Genomic DNA, 19,586 nt, shown 5'->3' with positions numbered 1-19,586 from the left:
CTTTAATCTAAAGGTACTTTACAATATAAAAGGAATCAGTAATTTCAGTTTTCAATTAAATGTTTTCAATATCAAGGACATTGATTTAATAATAGCTTGTAAGGTATCAGGTACTAAATTAAATCTTATGATCTCAACACATTCAACTGTTATTCTTACAGGAATTTTGAAAAAAATCTTCTATAAAGAGCCTAGAAGAAACTCCAAATAAAATTATAGACCATTCTTTTTTTTTTCTTAAAAAAATTAATTTTAACCCCTTTATTATGGTATGATTCCTATACAGTAAACTACATGTCTTTTAGATGCACAATTTGATGAATTTTGATAGATGTATACACCAGTGAAACCACCACCACAGTCAAGATAGCTAACATTTCTGTCACTCCCCAAGAGGTGCAAATTTCGGATTCCCAATAGGCCATTCTAGTGTTTACAGATACTGGTTGAGCAGAAATCCTTAAAATCTGCATGTTGGACTTCTAACAAGGCCAAATAAAAGTGAGCCCTTCAGTTTTGTCTTTTGTTTTCATTTTTACAGGATAATAGATTCTTAGGAAACAAAATATAAAAGCATAAATCAAATAACGATTTTTGGTATGCGCAAAGGAGAGGCTTTAAGTTGTTCTGAAGACAGCGGTGGGGGAATCTGCCTTCACTAAGTTCTGTTTCCTCTCTCCCTCTGCCTGTTCTCTCCTCTTTGCCCCTCAGCGCCTGCTGACTCCTCAGCTGTCTGGCCACGGAGGGCAGGGTCGTGCCAGGAGTGGAGCTTCTTTAATTTCTTTCTTTTTTGGGGGATGGGCTGGGCTAAGGTCCAGTTTATTTATTTTTGTTAACATTTTTAATTGATTTATAATCATTTTACAATGTTGTGTCAAATTCCAGTGTAGAGCACAATTTTTCAGTTATACATGAACATACATATATTCTATAATTTCTTGAAGGAAACAGGCTGAACTGCTTCCCTAATCACTTGGGAATGATGCTTCCTTGACTTTTTCTCTTCCTCTTTCAGATTTCAGTTAGTACCCCTATTCACTGGCTCACCTTGACTCTTGAAATATTTGAAGAACTGAAAATGAATGTGAATGTAGCTTATTAATTATGACTTTTTAAAGGCATGGCATCTTAAAGCCCTCAACTTCTGCAGGAACAGCCCAGTACCAGGGTGTAGGGTCACATATACAGCTGTGACGTGTGCTGTGTACCGGTTGGCGCCGGGCCACTGACAGGGAGGCCAGAGCTCGGAATGTTCCTCTTATCCCATGAAGCTGGTAGTGGGAGCCTTGTTTCTGGCTCCATTCTGGAGCCACAAGAGCCAGAGAATTCTGGAATTTTTGTTCACTTGTGTGAGAGTTTTAAAGCTAAAATGAAACAGATTCTGCAGGTACATTTTGAGGAGAGGTTAACCCCTGCAACTCGTCTTAAATCCACTTGGTCATCTTGGACTGGGGCAGACCCAGAATGAACCTATGAGCTCGACCACCTCTTTGGACTCTGCACCTTCAAACCCTTGAGTTCCCCAGGTTTCCTGAGCTGGTGATTTGGGTGGGGCTGGCAGTAGAGGATGTGGTAGAGAGTTAGACTAATGAGACTAAACATCTACCTCTGTCAGAGACTCTGATCCTTTTCCCCAAAGAAGAAAATGCTCCTTTCTCTAGGAAGGTCATCCTTGTGTACGGAGCCTTCCACTGCAGGGAGACTGTCCATGATGCAGGGACTGGGGAGGGGACATCCACTTTCCTGATAACAGCAGCCCCACAAGCTCCAGTGACCAGCTACGAAAGGAAGCTGGAAACAACTTTTCCAGCCTCATATGAAGTTCACATACAGCAGTTGCTCTAATGGCATTTCCCAGAAATAAACCCTGAAAGAGTCCCAGCAGCCAAACGTGAGTCATGAGGCACCATCAGCCTCAGGTTCTCCCTTTGCTGATGGGATGGGAGATGGGAGATGACATTTACTGAGATCCTGCTCTGTTCAAGACACTGTTAGGTCCCAAGGGGGCTATAAAGATGAAGATGGCACAGTCTTCCCTCCTAAAGCAGTGTGTGGTAATTATAATTAGAAGGGAACACAGTCATTAGTGACTGGGATCTTCTGGGAGAGCTTCATAGAAGAGGTGGCATTTGTACTTACACTGAAAGAGATCTGGGGAATGCAGAACTAGTCTGGGTAGGATACTGATGCTGGGCCTCCACTCTGGGCGAGGCAGTGATGGAACACATTGGAGGGGGCAGCACAATCGCACATTCAGAGGACTCAGTGTGTCCTGTTGGATTGGAATGTGTGGGCTATCATTTCTTGGACAATGGAAAAATAATGCAGCATTTGATGCAGTGAAACATTTGGGAATGCCACGAGCAAAATGATGACTTGGGAAGCTTATTATGGCAGTGGAATACAGGTTGGTAAGAGGTGAGAGGGAGACCAGTTAGAAGGTAGAAGTTGTTCAGACACGGGATAAGAATCTGAATTAGGAAGGTAGAGTACAGAATGAAAAGGAGGGGAGCGATGGACTCTGTCTTGTCTTTTGAATGGCCCTGGAGGTAAGAAGAGCTTACTGAGAGTAGAATGCAGGTGACGGTGATCGCAGCAGAGTGAAGCACAGGTTTCAAGATCAGAGGAGAATTTATATGTCACAGACATTGCTAGCTCTTGCTGCTCCTGGAAATCTGAGAAAGGAAAGCTATCAACATGCGGGGTGCATTTACTCTCTACAGACAAGATGGCGTTATGCTGTGGATTTGAAAATATTCACAAGTGCCTCTTGGAATGTCGTTTTCCATGAATTAATGCTGTTTGCGTTGAAAGTGCGTATGTATTTTTTTCATCAGTGGTTTTGCTTTTAACAGCAGGTAGTTAAAGATTTTTTTCCTCTTAAATGTAAAATGCTAATTTAATTTAGCCTTTGCAGCATGGGAATGGGATCTTAATGTGGCTGAAAACAGCAGTTTATTTTTTGTGGGTTTGACTAATTTCAGAAACTCCACATTTATGAAAAATATTACTACTAGGAAAATAAATTTGAAACCGCAGTCCAACTTCAATGAGGATGGTATAGTGTTTTTCCATTCTACTGCTTAAATACTTCAAAGATTCTATGCCTCAGAGTGGGACTTACTCTGACTTTGCTGCACAGGAGAACAGAGGGCTCTGGCATGCATTCTGAAGTGGTTTGCCCCATCCACCTCGGGATCGCTGTTCTTGGAAACCAGCTCCTAGTTTAGCCCAGTGGAGCTTTGTGTTTGGAGAGAAATTGACCAGTGGCGTGCAGCTCTGTGACTGTGCAAAGACAGCTAAAACCACAACTGCTTTTAGCCCCTCACCCAAACAATGGGAAAGTCCTTTGGTGTATGAGAGCCCCAGAAAGATTCATTATACACTTACATGATAAAGGTTTCCGGTTCTCGAAGACCAGCATATATATTTATTTGGTTTTGATTAATGGTCCTGAGATGAAGTCTTTATCCAAGTTAAGTCCGATTCCCAAAATATTTATCACTTTTTAGCTTGAAGACCCACGCTCTGCGTTCTTCCGTCCCCACACACTCCCTGCAGTTCAACACCGTGGGGCTCGGTGGAGAAACTGCCCGTGTGGAGAATGGGGGAGACGACGGTCCCTCTCTACTTTGCACTCCTCAAATTGACTCTGAGGACAGACTGGGGAACCACTTTTTAAAAAGGGCCTACACAGACTAATGTGTGTTCGCTCAGAGGAATAATCAGCGAAGGGGCCTTGAAACCCAAGCACGTGAGGGAAGCTGAGTGGTTGGTCTGGGGAGAAGACTTAAATGCTGACAGAGCTGGGGCAGATGCCGCAGTTTAGCTGCCTGGCACGCAGGCTCCTTTCCTGGGGAAATCTGCTGCTGTACGCACTGTGGGGAGAGGACAGGTCTTGCCTCCTACGGTGGAAGCTGAGAAGTCAGATTTCCCTCTCATGGGTCACTTGTCACCTGGGTGTCAGCAAGGGTCGCAGTTCGTCCGGTGTCCTGGCACACGCCTGTGTCTGGGGCTTTGAGTCTAATAGGCACAGGGTCTGTTGACAAAGTGTCTGGAGTCCAGTGTCAGATCCAGATTTGGGGAGAGACTTTGTCAATGGTCCTCACTGTCTGTCTCCCTTGGTTTCTGACCCATTTCCACTTGTTTCTTGAATTCTAATAGAGAATAGGAATATGTCATCCTAACAGATTTTGTGAGTGCCCTAATATTTTAAAAGTAAACAAAATAAATTCCTTCAGATAAATTCCTTTTGATTGTTATTTCATGTAGGTTTCTGTTGTTTACAAACTATAAGCCTGACTGATATTAATTGCTAAAGACCTGTAATGTTTTCTTATTTCCAGCTGGAATTCTTTTTTTATTTTTTAAATTTTTTGGTGGGGAGGTAATTAGGTATTTATTTATTTATCTTTAATGGAGGTACTGGGAATTGAACCCAGGACCTAGTGAATGCTAGACTCTACCACTGAGCTATACCCTCCCCACCTCCAGCTGGAATTCTTAACCTAAATCCAAGAATAGCCTTATGGAATCTGGGTGTATGTTGTACTATATATAGAATTTCGGATTTATACATGGGGGAGATGGGGGAGAGAAGGCCCATAGCTTTTATTAGAATCTCGAAAGGCTCTGTAACCGTAAAAAGGCCAAGAACCGCTTGTGTACAGGATACAATTTAAACACCATACTAAGCACAACATATAGAGTCCTTACGATATGACCTCTGCCTACTGCTTCAATTTTCTCTTTCACCGTGTTTCTTGTTACTTCTGTTCGTTGTCCTCATTTTATGTTCCAATCACATCAGCGTCCTGTGGATTCTCTAAAAGCACCTCCTGGGTTTTAATCTCTATGTCTTTGTTCATGAAGTTCCTTCTGCCTTAAATTCTTGTTCCTTTTCTTTGCTTCTCATACTTATCCCACCCTTTAATGGGCTTGCTGGACACCCACTCGTCTTTTAGATTTTACTGGTTTCACCCTTTCACAGGAGGACTGTGAAGGTCATGATCACTGTTCCCCATCCCCCAGCCCGCCTGATTTCAGCACTACCAGCAGCCCCTGTCAAACTGGCAGCTGGTGGAAGCTTCTCTTTGTTGTCCTGGAGGCACTCTCCAAAGTCACTGAAGATAGCTGTGCTGTCTGGGCACACCTTGGCAGAGAAGTTAACCCCTCTGGGGTAACAGCGGAGTGTCTGTGGGGAGATGCCACGGCCCTGCTGTCCGCAGGTGGGCCAGCTCTGGGGCGGGCTCCACATGGCTCTTCACAGGCCCCTGAGCGGCTGGGCTGCGGTTGTTCACGGCGGTCACCTGCTCATTAAGCACCCTTTACTGGCTTTTCTTCTTTCCTGTCTCACTTTCCTTCTTTCCTCCTGCTTCCTGGATTTCTACTACCTTTCCCTGAGTCTTTATCTCAAGCCCTGCTTCCAGGTTAACCCAGATTGGACACCCTCTCGACTCCGTGCCTCTACGTTAGCTGTGAGGAGCTGCCCTAACATCTGCTGCCCTTTATTTTTCATGTTTAACAACTTCTCTCTAGTGCTTTTTTTAAAATAAAGTTTTAAATCAAATTTATCATTACTTCTTTTTTTATTAAAATTTATTTTATTTTTATTGTGGTAAGAACACTCGACATGAAGTCTATCCTATTCATAAATTTTAAGTGTGCAACACATCACTGTGTGCAGCAGCTTTCTAGAGCTCATTCATCTGACTTAGCTGAAACCTTCTGTCAGTTGATTAATAGCACTCCACTTTCCCCTCCCCGAGTCTCTGGTAACCACCATTCTGGCCTTTGATTTTAGGAATTTGATGATTTTAACTAGTTCATATAGATGGAATCATGCAGTCCTTATCTTCCTGTGTCTGACTTATTTTATCTAGCATAATATCCTCAAGGTCCCTCCATGTTGTTGCATGTTGCAGAATTTCTTTCATTTTTAAGGCTCAACAATATTCATATGTATGTTTGTATATATATGTGTGTATGTGTGTGTGTGTGTGTGTGTGTGTGTAGCATTTTGTAAAATCAGTTCTTCCATTGATGGACATTTATTTTGCTTAGCTGTCATGAATGTGGCTGCAATGAACATGGACGTGGTAATAATTCTTTGAGATCCTGATTTCAGTTCCTTTGGATAAATACCCAGAAGTGAGGTTGCTGGCTCATATGGTAATGATTTTTTGAGGAATCTTTGTACTGTTTTCCATAGAGGCTGCACCATTTTGCTTTCCCACCAACAATGTGCAAAGGTCCCAGTTTCTCCACATCCCTACCAACACTTGTCTTCCATTAGACTATTACTTCTTGAGAGTAAAGAGCTTAACTTATTCACTGATGATGCCTCAGTATTACAACTGGCACATAGTGAATCCTCATCCATGTGTAAACATAAAACATGAGAGCTTTTTCTTCAGATCTCTCAAGGGCTGTCTTGCATTTACATATGTCTGGGGAGCAGAACTAAGACCAAAGAGTGAAAGTTACAAGAAGATGGACTTTAGTTCAACATGGAACTATCAGTGCACTGAAGGGAGGTGACGTGCATTAGTAACAGTGATAGTGGCTCTTTATGGCATGATGACTCACTTGGCTTGTCCACTCTTCCCTCTCTAGCCAAGAATTCCTATAATCGAGAGTTTTATGGAAACAGAGTCCCAGACACAGATGCATAGAGGGAGTAGGCAGGCATGTAAACTAGTGAGGCAGGTCGGGCTTCATATAATTAGGGATGGTGGGGACCATGAGGAAATAAAGTGTGCGTACCCTGTCTAAACGGGGCGGCTGCTCCTCAGCTCCAGCCAGTAGTTGTTGTGAAAGAATGTAGGATCAGAGCTGCCCGATCTTTCGGTTTTTCAAGGGAAAGCAGAACTCCAGATTCTTATGTAAAATTTCCTAGTTTCAAAACAAAAAAGAAACAAACAAACAAAAAACAAACCCGAAATGCACGTAGGTCAAGAAAGCATCACTGTGATTGGATATGGACCACAGGTTGTTAGTGTGTAACCTCTGTAACGTGTGTAGCAGAGGATGTTAAAGCCCCAGGAGGCTGCCCCAGGATCTGGTCGGCCTGCCCTTTTCGGCCCCTTCCCAGCTCGGGCCCTTGGCCATTTTGTCCTTACAGCGAGGCAGTTCTGTAGCTCAGGCACTTCTCCTGTGACGCTTCCCACCCTGTTCTCCCCACAGCCAGCCCTGTCGTCTTGGTGCGCCTCTAGCAGTTACAGCACTTGCACATCTGCCGCGCATGGTCACTCTCCACTGGTCTCCCAGTTTTTCCTATTTAACTGAGTTGTAAGTTCCTCATGGCAGGGGCTCCTATTTCACGTCTTTCCTGTCATTTGCAGTGTGGTGTGGGGCACGCAGCCAGTGCTTGGTAAGAACTATTTGGTTGACTGTCGCTGGATGGTCATCTCACTCAGTGCTTTTGGCATCACAGTTAGCAGACGATGAGGTAACAGGGAGGAGGCTACTAGCTCTTGAGTGCAGAATTTAAAGTGAACTCAGGAGGGCTCTTTCAGAAATTGAATAGCCATGCCCTCATCTACTGCTGACTTGTGCTCTCAGAGCTTTTATGAGGGTCCTTAGTGCGTTTCAACAAGACAACCAATTATTTATGCCCTGGTTTAGATTCCTTGACTAGAGATGGCCTCTGATCATAAGCTACACAGCCATCTTTTTCAGGTAGAAGCGAGTAGGCACCTGTTTGTTATAAAGATTGTGTAAAAGAACAACAAATTATTTTAATTGGTTATGATCTGTTTTCTGTTCCTTCCATTTTACTTGAAACACACTTTGCTTGTTTCAGAAATCTCTTTTCTCCCACATCTGTGAAACAAAATGCAATAGAAATGATTCTCAGTTATCTCTGATGATGGGTATTAGGTACACTTTGTACACAGGAGTCTACTAATTACACCCAAATCTTCTTTTAGAAAATTGCCCTCACTTTCTGGTGAAGGCACTAGGAAGCGATAATTGCCTGAATAGTAGGTCTTCTCCATATTCCCTATTGCATTTCTCCACAATTGTTTATTTTTCCAAGTTCTGGTGCAGTTTTGGACAAAGACCAGGAACTGAAGCATTCTCTCAGTAAATATTTATTGAGCCCCTCCTGTGGTGCCAGACTCTATTTTAGCTGCTGAAGATACAATAGTGAAGATATGAGACTAGGCCCTCGCTCTCCTGAAGCTGGCCTTCTAGTGGTGAGAGAGAACCACAGATCATTGAACAAATTAACACACAAGGAAATTGGACAGTGATTGGGAGAATAAAATAGAATGGAGAGAACGTGTATGTGAGGGAGTTCACTCTAGCCTGGAGTTGAGGGAAGGTCTTCTTGAAGGTGTGAAGTCTGAGACCTGAATGACCAGGAGAGGCCAGCCGTGTCACGACCCGGGAGGAGCATGCCAAGCCAACCGAGCAGCTGCTCCAGTGGGCCCACGGCAGGGCCTGTGTAGGGTGCTGGAGGCTCTACCGGGAAGTCAGAGGGAAGGAAGGGCTGGAGCTTGCAAACAGAATTATTATCCACGTGAATTTCTTCTACAGCTACAGCAGTTTAGTGTATGTGGCCATGATCACTTAGCTCTCAGAACCTCTGTCATGATTTCAGGATTAGATTCAGTGATTATCTACGATTCCCATAGGAGGAAGTCATTGTTTCAAAACCCATGTGGTATATATACCCTGTTTTGAAGCCTCAGATTCCCCCTGGATAGGAGGGGACACTAGTGTTTTAGGAAGAAGGCATCTGGTATATTCTTAAATTGAATTTGCTTTGGAAATACTCATGCAGCAGTGAACATAGTAAGAAACAAGTTTCTTCATCCCTTAATATAATAATTACTCTTAAGGATTATAAGAGCTTATAGACATATGGAGTGCCCGGTTTTAACTGGACAGGGAAGAAAGCTGTTACTGACAAAGTTTCAGATTTTCTTGGATTTTCTGGTGTCTGCACAAGAGAGACCTGCTGACTTGCCAGCATATAACAAGCCAGAACCCTGGATCCAGAGAGCATTTGTGATGTCCAGCCAACACAGAACTGCTTTCCCACCCAAAGGGTGGTCTCCAAATGTGTTGTAGCCTTTGGCGAGATTTTTATATCACAATTGAAAACAGATGCCTTTTCTGCCCTTTCCTTTGTTGTCTGAGTTACTACCGTTCGGGGGTGTGAGCAATCTTGCACGCACCTTCAGAGGGCCCAGCCGGAGTCCTCATTAGACGTTCCTCTCCCAAAGTCTTGCTGGGAAACCCTCTGCAGTAGAGTGTAGGCGCCAGAGGGTGCAGGTTTGTGAGTTTCTGATAATGTGCTCCGTGCATTCTGAATATTCCTTGTCACAAATCAAAACACCAGTCCTAAGGTTTAATATAACAAAACTCTCTGGACAGTTTCTACTTGAGAATAGATAATCCTAAAGGAAAATATTTAATCTTAAAGGACTATGCAATCCTAAAGGAAAACCAAAGCATACTCTTGCTAATGGAGTGTACTGAATTCTATGACAGGATAGGGCCCTAAAATGTACTCGTATTTCATATGTATGACGTTGAGAATCCCGAGTATCAAAAAACCGCTGTAAATCCTTGATTAAAAGAGACTTATTAGACATAAAACTGCATATAATGTGTGGGCTTCTTTTGGATCCTGGTGTAGATGGACTGAAATTTAAACAACTGGGAAAATTTAAATATGGACTGAATGTGAGATAATATTAAAGAATGATAATTTTGTTAGATGTGATAATGATATGGAGGTTATGTAAGAAAATATCCTTATTTTATAGAGTTGTGCACTGACATATGTAAGGAGGAAACGTCACCTCTATAATTTATTTTAAAACACTAGCAAAATATCAGTTGAAGCAAATACGGCAAAAATTTAATAATTGTTCAATCTAGGTGATGGGCTCATGAAGTTCACAATTTTATTTCTCTACTCTTCTGTGTATTTGAAAAATTTTATAATTCAAAGTTTAAAAAAAAGGGGGAGGGTATAGTGGTTAGAGCGTCTGCTTAGCATGCACGAGGTCCTGGGTTCAATCCCCAGTGCCTCCATTATTAAAATAAACAAACACCTTTGCCAAACTGGGACATTGTACAGTGAGTGGTCAGGTAAATAGCACTATTTTATGATCTTAGTGGATGTTGCTTTATTGTGCCTTTTGTGCTGCAGCTATAAATATCAGTGGACCTGGAAACTAGGCGATTTTTTCTTACATGGGGCATTACAATAAAAACGAACCAATATTCTCCCCTTACACCTCCCGCCCCACCCACCCCTGTGCTCTGATTTTGTAACTTGGCCTATGATTAGGGGAGGTGAAGTAGTTCAAAAGTAAAACTGAAACATATGAGATCCTCGAGGCAATATTTTAAACATTTTGATTCAACATCAATTTAAAAAAAGAATAATCTTAAACTACAGTTACCGAAGTCATTTTCCTTCCTTTCAAAATATGTATTCTGCAACCTGGATTCTATTAACATCCGTAAAATTACTGGCACCGTCTCACGTGTGTACGTGCCGGTCAGTGGGCCACCGTTCCCCTTCTCTAGTCAGGGACTGTGAGGAGGAGTTTCGTTAAATCTCCCTGTGCTGTTTCTTCAGAGAGTGTTTTGCTGATGGCATGTGCTGGTATTGGCTGTTGGTAAGACTTTTTTCACCTTGGGATATTTTGATACCCAGACCCTAAAAGGAATCATATTCCTATTTCTATTGAACTTGGAATGGAAATAACAAATTTCTACTGCAGTGTGTGCAGATTCACATGACCTGGCTACTGATGGAACAAATCATGTTGCTGTATTTTTTTTTTATTCCTACGTTTAACTTGTAAGTTGTTGTTGTTCTTTTTTTTTTTTTCTGTTTTTCTTCTACACTTGGTGTCAGTAGTTGTAGAATCAATGCCAAAGGGAATCTTGCTGTCCCCTTTCCTCAGCCTCAACATTTTTGGTAAGCTGTGAGTACTGGTGCCTCACTTTTTTTTTTTTTTTTTAGCAGCAATGCCTAAATGGAGGTATCTTGATTTGAACTGGGGTTAAAAATAGAGTCCTAGTCACATCATCGTTAACAGTGAACACCCACTGAGCACCTGCCACATAAGGCACTGGGGAAAGTGCTGTGGGGTGAAGGGCTGCAGTATGAAATGAATGGAACCAGAAGGCCTGGCTTCTGTCGTCAGCATTTGGCAAACTTTGCCAAGACAGAGAGACAGCTACCACGGAAGTATGTGATAAGCACCAAATGAGTGCCATGGACTGACTGCAAATGTGGTATAAATTGAGTCAAGGGATCGTTTCCAGCTGGGCCCATCACGGCTTCATGGAGCATGTGAAATTTAAATGGAACCTTCAGAAAGAGGTAGAATTTGGACAGGGAGAGAAGGGGCAAGAAGCTGCTCCAGTGTGGACTAATGAGTGTGCCCAGAAGCAAGGAGTGTTTGGCTGAAGGGAAGTGTTCCTGCTGGGACAGAGCATGGTGAGTGCAGGAAGTTGGATTGTGGTAAACACTGGGGAAGCAGTAAAGGTTTGGGGCAGTAACGTGAGTAAAGCTGTGTGTTAGGGGCTCCATCTGATGGTGCAACCTCAAGGTGGGTTGCAGGGAGCAGACAGGAGTATCAGTTTGGAGATCACTGCAGACTAGTTCAAGTGGGAAAGGGAATACAAGTGCTAGTTTGGGTGATGACAGTGGGGATAGAAGGGAGGGATGACTATACGATACACTGTGAGTGAAGAACTGATTAGATTTTAGTGGCTAGATTTAGGTCTTCTTTGAAAGAGAACAGGACAATTTATGTGAATTTGCACGATTTCATTGATGCAAGCAGTTAACTGTAAGTTTAGCAAACCTAAGATAGTCGACTTGAGAACCTTTGAAAGAGCTTTTCATATTTTATTAATTTATAAGAAAGTTAGCCACACCCTTATAATTACTAAACTTTTACACAAATCTGGAGAATGGCTAGACCCTGCCTCTCATTGTGGCTGCCTTTTTATCCATCTCTCAGAGTTAGGAGGACAGAGCTGTGGAGCAGGAAAAAATGTCACCTGAAACTTTAACATAATTTACTGGTTCATAAGTGGAATGTAAAAGCACTTCTGAAAAAGTAGTAATAGTCTAGGGGAGAGGAACCTGGAGGCAGACCCTGGAGAAGAGAGTCATGGAGAGAAGGCGACCTTGAAAGGCTGTTCAGTGTCCTTCAGTGGCGGAACAGAGCCAGCTCCAGGTGGCTCTGCAAGGAGGGAGCCGGAAGAAGAAAAACTCTATGACCTGGCTCTCTTCCCCCAGATCTCTTGCTGATCAGCCCCCTTTCTCCAGTCTCCAGAGGTAAGGTGCACCCTGCAAGCTCAGCCTTCTGGGACAGAAAGCGGGGTGGAGAAGGGCAGACAGTAAAGCTGGGGATACAACCAGAAGGTAACCATCACAGTTACCATCCTCTTTCCAAAATATAACAATACGAGGGGAATGCTTGGAGGAAGTTCTTCATAGAGTCGTAAAATGTTAGAGCCAGAAGGATCCTGAGGAATAATTTTCAACCTCATTGAAGTAGCAACTTGGGTACAGCTAGCTGTCACACAGCCAAGAGGAAATCACAGCCCTTGGGATTCTGAGCCCCGGCTCTTTCCGGCAGGCCAGGTAGCTTCCATGTATTTTCCAGAATTTCCCCCAAACCACCACACCAGCTCAGCCACTGTGCAGCATGGGTGAAATGGTAGGGCGGTCTCAGTCAGGACGCAAGGGAATGTGTAAGCACTGCAGACACAGCCCCTGCAGGAGGACGTGTTTCTGCCCTGAAGTTAGAATCACGGCGAATAATCTGGAAAGTACAGGAGAGTGTCAACAAGAAAATAAAATCACCCATCATGTACCACAGAGATAATGACTGTTAACATTTTGGTGCTTGCTTATAATTTTTAAAAATTAAAATGTACATATATATATAGTTTTATGGTTTGTTTTTTCACTTCATAATTAACAATTTTCCATGTAGTAAATTATCTGAGTTTTAGCAGCAGTAATAATTTTTAATAGATGTGTCATAATATTTTAAATGTTTCCTGTTGTTAGACATCTGCATTGCTCCTTGTTTTCTCCTATGGGGAATAATTCTACAGTATATACATACATAGAAATAACTGCTTTTCCACACAGACGTACACGTATAAATAACTGTGCTTATCTCTGGGATGCATTTTTATAAATAAATTGCTAGCATAAACACTGTCAGTGGTTCTTTCTGGTGAATCGCAGTGGAAACGATGTGGTTCTGGGCTCAGAATCTAATCTATTCTGCTTCTGCCGCTTTCTGGGTGTGTGACCTTAGGCACGTTACTTCACTCTGCTGAGCCTCATTCTCTTATCTGTTGAAAAGGGTCACAGGGGTCACACTGCCCATCCCCACTGCTGTGACGAGAACGACATGAGATGGTGCCTTTAAAGTACCTGAAACACCGGCTGTGCTCAGTACGTGTGACCTCTCCCTTCCTGCAGGATGAGCCAGTCTGCATGCCCGTGTGGGCAGACGTCTGTGTATGTGGAATAAAACGACGAAAATATACTTACAAGATGTATTTAGTATCAAAAAAAGTAAAATTGACTTGAAAAGAGATCAATTTAGACTATAAAGAATTCCTTCTGTGAAAGAGAGCCCTATTTAAAGTCTAAGGCATTAATAATAAAGGCAGAAATGGAGGTTCTCAATAACTATATTTTTCTTTGCACTAAATTCTCCAGTAACGATTTCTGACCTTGTTCACCATCCCCTTCCTTCCTAAGTGCTCGTCTTCAAGCTCTACCAGCGGGCCAAGCACGTGTACAGCGAGGCAGCGCGAGTGCTCCAGTTTAAGAAGATATGTGAAGAAGCACCTGACAACATGGTCCAGCTGCTGGGGGAGTTAATGAACCAGAGCCACGTGAGCTGCCGGGACATGTATGAGTGTAGCTGCCCTGAGCTGGACCAGTTGGTGGACATCTGTCGGTGAGGCTGAAAGAGCAGTGTGGGGGGGGCTGCAGGGTGCTACCAAGGAAAGTGTTTAATGAAAAAGGAACGTAACATTTGTCGTCTTCCAAGTGAAAGAAGATCCCTTTCCACTTCCTATGAGAGGGGTCGTCTGGGGCGTTGGGCTGAATTTGTTTCCTCCTAAAAATCTGTAGATTAAAGATGGAAGACCTGACTCCATGGCCTTATGAGGCTCCAGGTTTGCAGTCAGTTATTCATGACATCATCAAAGAGTCTTTTCCCTCTCTGGATGATTAAGCATGTCAGGGAGCTTTTCTTAGACACAGACCCCGATGTTAACGTTCTCATGCTATTTTAAGCAATGGTTTCCACTACACTGTGGCCTCTGCCAGCATCTCCTGTTTGGTGTCCTAGGTTTAGTAGTTTTATTCAAAAGAGGGCAGAAAAAGGAAAGAGGACCTTAAGCCTGACAGGAGTGCATAGCGGGGGCAGTGGAGGGGGCTGCTGCTGAAGGAATTACTCGGAGTCAGCACTTCCTGCCTTCCAGGTTTAGGATCGGCAATTCGGGGAACAAGGGATTAAGAAAGCCCAGTTTATGAATGGCTGGCTGGGCAGAAATGTAGTTTTCCTCTTACACAAAGCCTGAGAACAACTTTCTTATAATTGCTAAAGAATGGGATAATACAGTAGAATGGCTCCTTTTACCCAGAAGGGGTCACACTGACCTTGGGAGAACTGAAAGGGAAATTGGGAGAACTCTCCAGTGGCTAGATGTTATTTCCACTGTGAGAAGATCATGCAGAACTGGCTCTAATTAGCAATGAAAATATAATCAACCACTTGGCGCCTGTGGCTTGCCTCACTCATTGCCACACTCCAGCCTGAAAAGTTTAAACCAAGTAGCTCCAGTGATCACACATGGCATGTGTAACCCAACTTGTCGCGAGACTGGAACACAGCATTGATGAGTCACTCTGCTGACGTCAGTGTTTGCTCAATAACTGCCAAAAAGCCTTTCAGAGCATGTTTCATTCTAAGAGCCCTTCTCTGAAAATATCAAGGGCCCACTGAATGGAAGGGACAAATATTGTTAGGTTCTGGAAATAGGAGGAAGTGGACTGATTTGTGCAGAAATCAGGAAGAAGCATCTTTGCTTAGAAGGTGGTGGGGTAGTTTGAATCCCACCTGAAAAGCAGTAAAGGGGCATTTGCCAGCCTCCTGGAATCCTCTTAACGCATTTTCTTTTTCTGGAGTGGTCGACCAGCACGTGTCCTCACGAAGCTTACATTCTCAAGGGTAAAGAGGGAAATGACAATTAAAAATAGACTGGTAGTAGTAAGTGTTATGAAAAAAACAGAAGCGATGGAGAATACTTGGGTTGGGCGGGTAATCTTTGTATTGAATGGCTGAAGAAGGCCTCTCTGAGGAGGTGATATTTGAGCCAGAGACCTGAAGGAAGTGAAGACATGGAAACAGCAAGTGGACAAGCCCTGAGGTCGGTCCGGGGCTGTCCCGTGGGAGGAGCAGCAGGAAGACCGTGTGGTCGGAGGGCAGTCCAGGAAGGGGAGAGCGGGTGATGAGGTAAGAGAGGTCATGGCAGTCACCCCACAGGGCCCTGTCGGCCATTGGGAGGGCTCTGACCTTGAGAAAGGTGGCAGTGGAGATGCGACGTGATTCTGTGCCACGTGGAAGAGTCGACACAACTGCTGTGTGGGTGACGGGGGAATCAAGATGATCCTGGATCCAAGAAACCTGGCCTTAGAAAATGTCCTTGTTTCTGTCAAAGCCACATTTGTGGAAGCCAGACTTCACACCTGCAGGTCAGAACTACCTCCTAGTTCCGTAAGATACGAGAGCAGAAGCAGCCTTTGAGACCCAAGAAGGCGCTGAGAGGTTAAGTGGTTCGGACACAGTAACATGATGAGTCAGCGGGAAAGCCCAGCTCCCAGCCCAGTGTCACTGCCACAGCTGCTGCTCTCTGCTTGGGTCACCTTTTTTTTTTTTTTTTTTTTAACCTACTTTCCTTTCTCAGCTTTAGCGATGGAGGCTTTGGCTGCTCTAGTTCATGGTATCTGACCGTGGAGCAAGGCCATGTTGAGCAGGGAAGTTAGTGTGTGGCAGAGATGAAAACTGGGCTGGAAGTTAGGAAGGCTGGGTTCTAGCTCTGCCTTTTTTCATTCTGAGCTCTGTGACTTTGGACTGTTGCCCTGCTGTATGATCTCCATTGTGTTTTCCATTCCAGCAGTCTGTAGGTCCACATATTATTTTTAAAGAATCTTAACGTGATCAGAGCTAGACCATATTTGAATGGCGTCTCAGGGGAGCTACAGGACAGTGTATAGGAAGCCACCTTATGGCCCAAGTGGAGAGAAGGGGAAAAGGAGAGACGAGATCACTGATACTTGTTTTTTTTTTTTTTCAGTTTAGACTTTTTAAGATAAAATCAGTACAGAATCCAAAGAAAGGGCCAGGGAGGGAGAAGGAGACTACACTCAAGCAGTTAGGCTGCTTATTTTTTTAAATTAATGTTAGAAAACTTCAATTATATGAAACAAAGCTTAATAATGAAGGAAATAGTTGAAGCTTGCCCGATTATAAAATAACTCTTTTAAGTGGACTAAATGTAAATTTTAAGAAATGGCTAATTTGTACCGTGGGGTTTACTGAGGAACACAAAGCAATTTTGAAACCAAGTCAGTTGTATGTGAGACCACTCATTCATTATCAATTTCCCTGGTTATACTTAAGAAAAAATAGTTAATGTCTTTATTTCTGTTTCGACACTTGCTGAGATGAGAGAGGACTCATTGCTACGTTATTGTCCAGGCTATTAAGGAAGATAAATGACGCATTTTAATAGTCCAGTAAAGGTTACAGAAACTAATTTGCTGCTTCCTCAGAAGTCTTTCCACAGCTTTGTTCCCTGGCTGGCTGTGCTGGTCAGCCTCTTGTACCCGCTCTCCTGACCAGGTGGTTGGAGGAGAAGAATGAAGTGCAAATCCCTATTCGTGTGCCTTTTGCCTCAGGGTCTTAAGAGCTAATCTGCACTCTCCGCCAAGAAAAAGGGAGAGCCATTTCAACTGCCTGAGGGGCTCACTTGTCTCTGGGCACCTGCCTTCACATATTGTCCCCTTCCCCTACTCCCCAGTATGTATGGAACCAAACCAAGTGGTCTTAAATGGCTTTGGGGGCTTCAATTGCTAAAATAGACACGCAGTTATACTTTCTTATACTTTCTCATTAGAACAGTATTTGAAGTCTGTGGTTTCCTGAATCTAAAGCAATCTGAAAGTGTTTCTAACCTGGCTGTAAAAATCATAAAAAATTGTTCTGGAAGGTCTGTTTTCCTGAGATTCTAATCAGAAAATTCTAGACTTCACAGCAGAAGCTAGAAGTCTTTCTTTCCAAAAAAAAAAAAATTACTGACTACTTACATTTATATTTTATATATATACACACATACATGCACATATATATGGGCTGTCTCACAGGTAATTGATTCGGTTTCAAAATTGTTTTATATTCCTTAGTAAACTCTTCTTTAAAATGTAGCCATTTCTTAAATTTTACATTTTGTTCATTTGAGTTATTTTATAGTTGGGCAAGCATCATCATTTTCCTTTATTCTTTTACTTTGTTTCACATAATCAAAGTTCTTTTTAACATTAACCTAATAAAAAAGTAAATAGCTTGAGTATATATTTTCATATTTTAAAACAAATATAATAGTTCAGCAGCTATTTATTGGAAACTACCATACGCCCTTGCATTTTTGTAGGTCATGCTTTATAAGGCCCAGGCTGCTTTTGTTGTTTTGATCAACCCTGCCATGTTCTTCCCAATCAAGTGACCACGATCATCAAAGTGATATTTGGGATTTTCGGGTTTTGGTTGCCATATCCTTGCGTCGCCTCTCTGATGTGAAGTAGCCCAGGAGCTGTATTTTAAATGTCTCTCTGTCCTCCCAGGGAAAAGAATGCAAATGTGAGAAGAAGTTCAGCAAACACCCTCGGTTCACCTACTTTTCCTTCTTAATTTAAAGCTTATTTTGTTTTCCTAACTCCTGGCTCTTGCTCACAATTTCTAGGGCATACACCAGAGGCCACGTTAAGCACCCGTGGAGAACCTGCAGTCAGATTTTTCTGCCTTCGTGAGTGTGTATAGCTGGGCAGCCCCTGCTCTGTGATCTCAGGTGTCACTGCCTCAGGGGCAGAGGGCTAGTTACCACAGCATTTACCGTTCTCTGTTTGGGGAACTTGAGCCCTGGTGATTTCAAACCGTGTGTTTGGTGCAGTCCAGTTCATGTTCATCTGCAGCAGCTCTGGAGATGCAAAAGCGAACGTATTTACCTGGAGAGACTTCTAGCTTCTGCTCTGTGAAAACAGGCTCCCGGGCACACTTCCTCTAGGTTTTGCAGCCAGTTAGAAACAGCACTTTCAGTTTGCTTTAGGCTCAGTTTTGAAACCACAGTTTTCAAGAACTGTTCAAATGAGAAAGTATAAGAAAATATGCCTAGAAGTTCACTGAAGACCATAAAGGACCTGGTTGACTTGAGTCCAGAAAAATGGCATAGTTTGGGCCTTAGAAAACTAAGACAGCACAGTGTTCTTCTCTGAACCATGTGATGGCCGGCTTTGATGCCCAGGTCTTAATGTCTTTCAGACATATTTCAGTGACACCTCAGTTTTTCTCAGCATCTTCCACAGGAAGAGGTGGTTTGATGTGGCTGCATGATGACTTTTTTTTAAAATCACCAAATTACAAACTAGCCCTTTGCCAGCCTAGGAACTCAGGAGAATCCTTGAGTCCCAGGGTCAGAGGAACTTTTCACCTGGGATGACAGGAGTCTGGGCTCAGTGCAGCTACTGGGCCATAAGCTGAGCATGTGAGGGGCAGGAGGAGATGAGTAATCTTTCTTTCTTGCAAGCATTTTTGTCTTTCTCCTTAAACATCTACTTTGACATGAAAAGCATATTTTAATGAATAAAACAGATGATGAAAAGAAATCAATTGAGAAAAATCATTGAGGGGAAAATGAATTACTGGTGTGCACTAATTCTGATGTCCTAGAGCAGGGGTAATATGCTATTGATATTTTCCAGGAAATAAAGTAGTTCATTTAGATAGAAAAAAGGGACAAAATTGTGCTAAATTAATTATGGTGTTTTTAATCCGCTATGAATTTGGAGTAAATTTTATTAGGAAGAATTGGAAGTACATGTTAACTTTTATTGTCAGGATAAATTGCATCTTTCAAAGAAGATCCTTGTACTTTGTGTAGGGCCTTTCACGTTGGTACAGAGCTTAGGTCTGAAACCTTGCCTGGTTGATGGTGGCTAAGATAGCCTCTTACTGTGTGGTGGCTCACATAGCAGTTTCCATCTCAGTCACACATTTTTGTCTGATGGTAACTTCTGAGTGCAGTTGTCAGACCAGCTTCTTCTGAAAGTGCAGGGAAAATGGAGACGGACCTGCAGAAGCCAGCATCCTCTTTGTGGACAGGTCCGCAGAACTTCCTGTCAGAAGTTAAACAGACACACTGACCTAGAGTTTAATAACATGTTCTTGGTGACACATTTCCTCAGCACCTATCTAGGCTGTCTGTTCTAGGGGACTGCGTGTAGCCTG

The 19,586-nt window shown here is 43.0% G+C and overlaps 2 protein-coding genes across 4 annotated transcripts in view; one reads left to right on the top strand and one right to left on the bottom strand.

Moving 5' to 3' along the window:
* The window catches only part of GALK2 (galactokinase 2), a 107,560-nt gene that overhangs the window by 86,947 nt on the left and 1,027 nt on the right, over nt 1–19,586 (top strand). For all 3 annotated transcript variants that reach the window (XM_006208360.4, XM_072962471.1, XM_072962472.1), the window contains one exon: nt 13,775–13,976. In XM_006208360.4, the coding sequence (XP_006208422.1) occupies nt 13,775–13,976 (202 nt within the window). The remainder of the gene's footprint in view (nt 1–13,774; nt 13,977–19,586) is intronic.
* The window catches only part of FAM227B (family with sequence similarity 227 member B), a 195,775-nt gene continuing 195,295 nt past the window's right edge, over nt 19,107–19,586 (bottom strand). Inside the window, exon 18 of the mRNA XM_072962478.1 lies at nt 19,107–19,474. The gene's annotated coding sequence lies outside the window, so the exon portion shown is untranslated. The remainder of the gene's footprint in view (nt 19,475–19,586) is intronic.

This window comes from Vicugna pacos, chromosome 6 (assembly GCF_048564905.1).
Source record: "Vicugna pacos chromosome 6, VicPac4, whole genome shotgun sequence".
NCBI lineage: Eukaryota > Metazoa > Chordata > Mammalia > Artiodactyla > Camelidae > Vicugna > Vicugna pacos.
The sequence above is the reverse complement of the archived record's forward strand: the minus strand, read 5'-3'. Positions and strand labels throughout refer to the sequence as shown.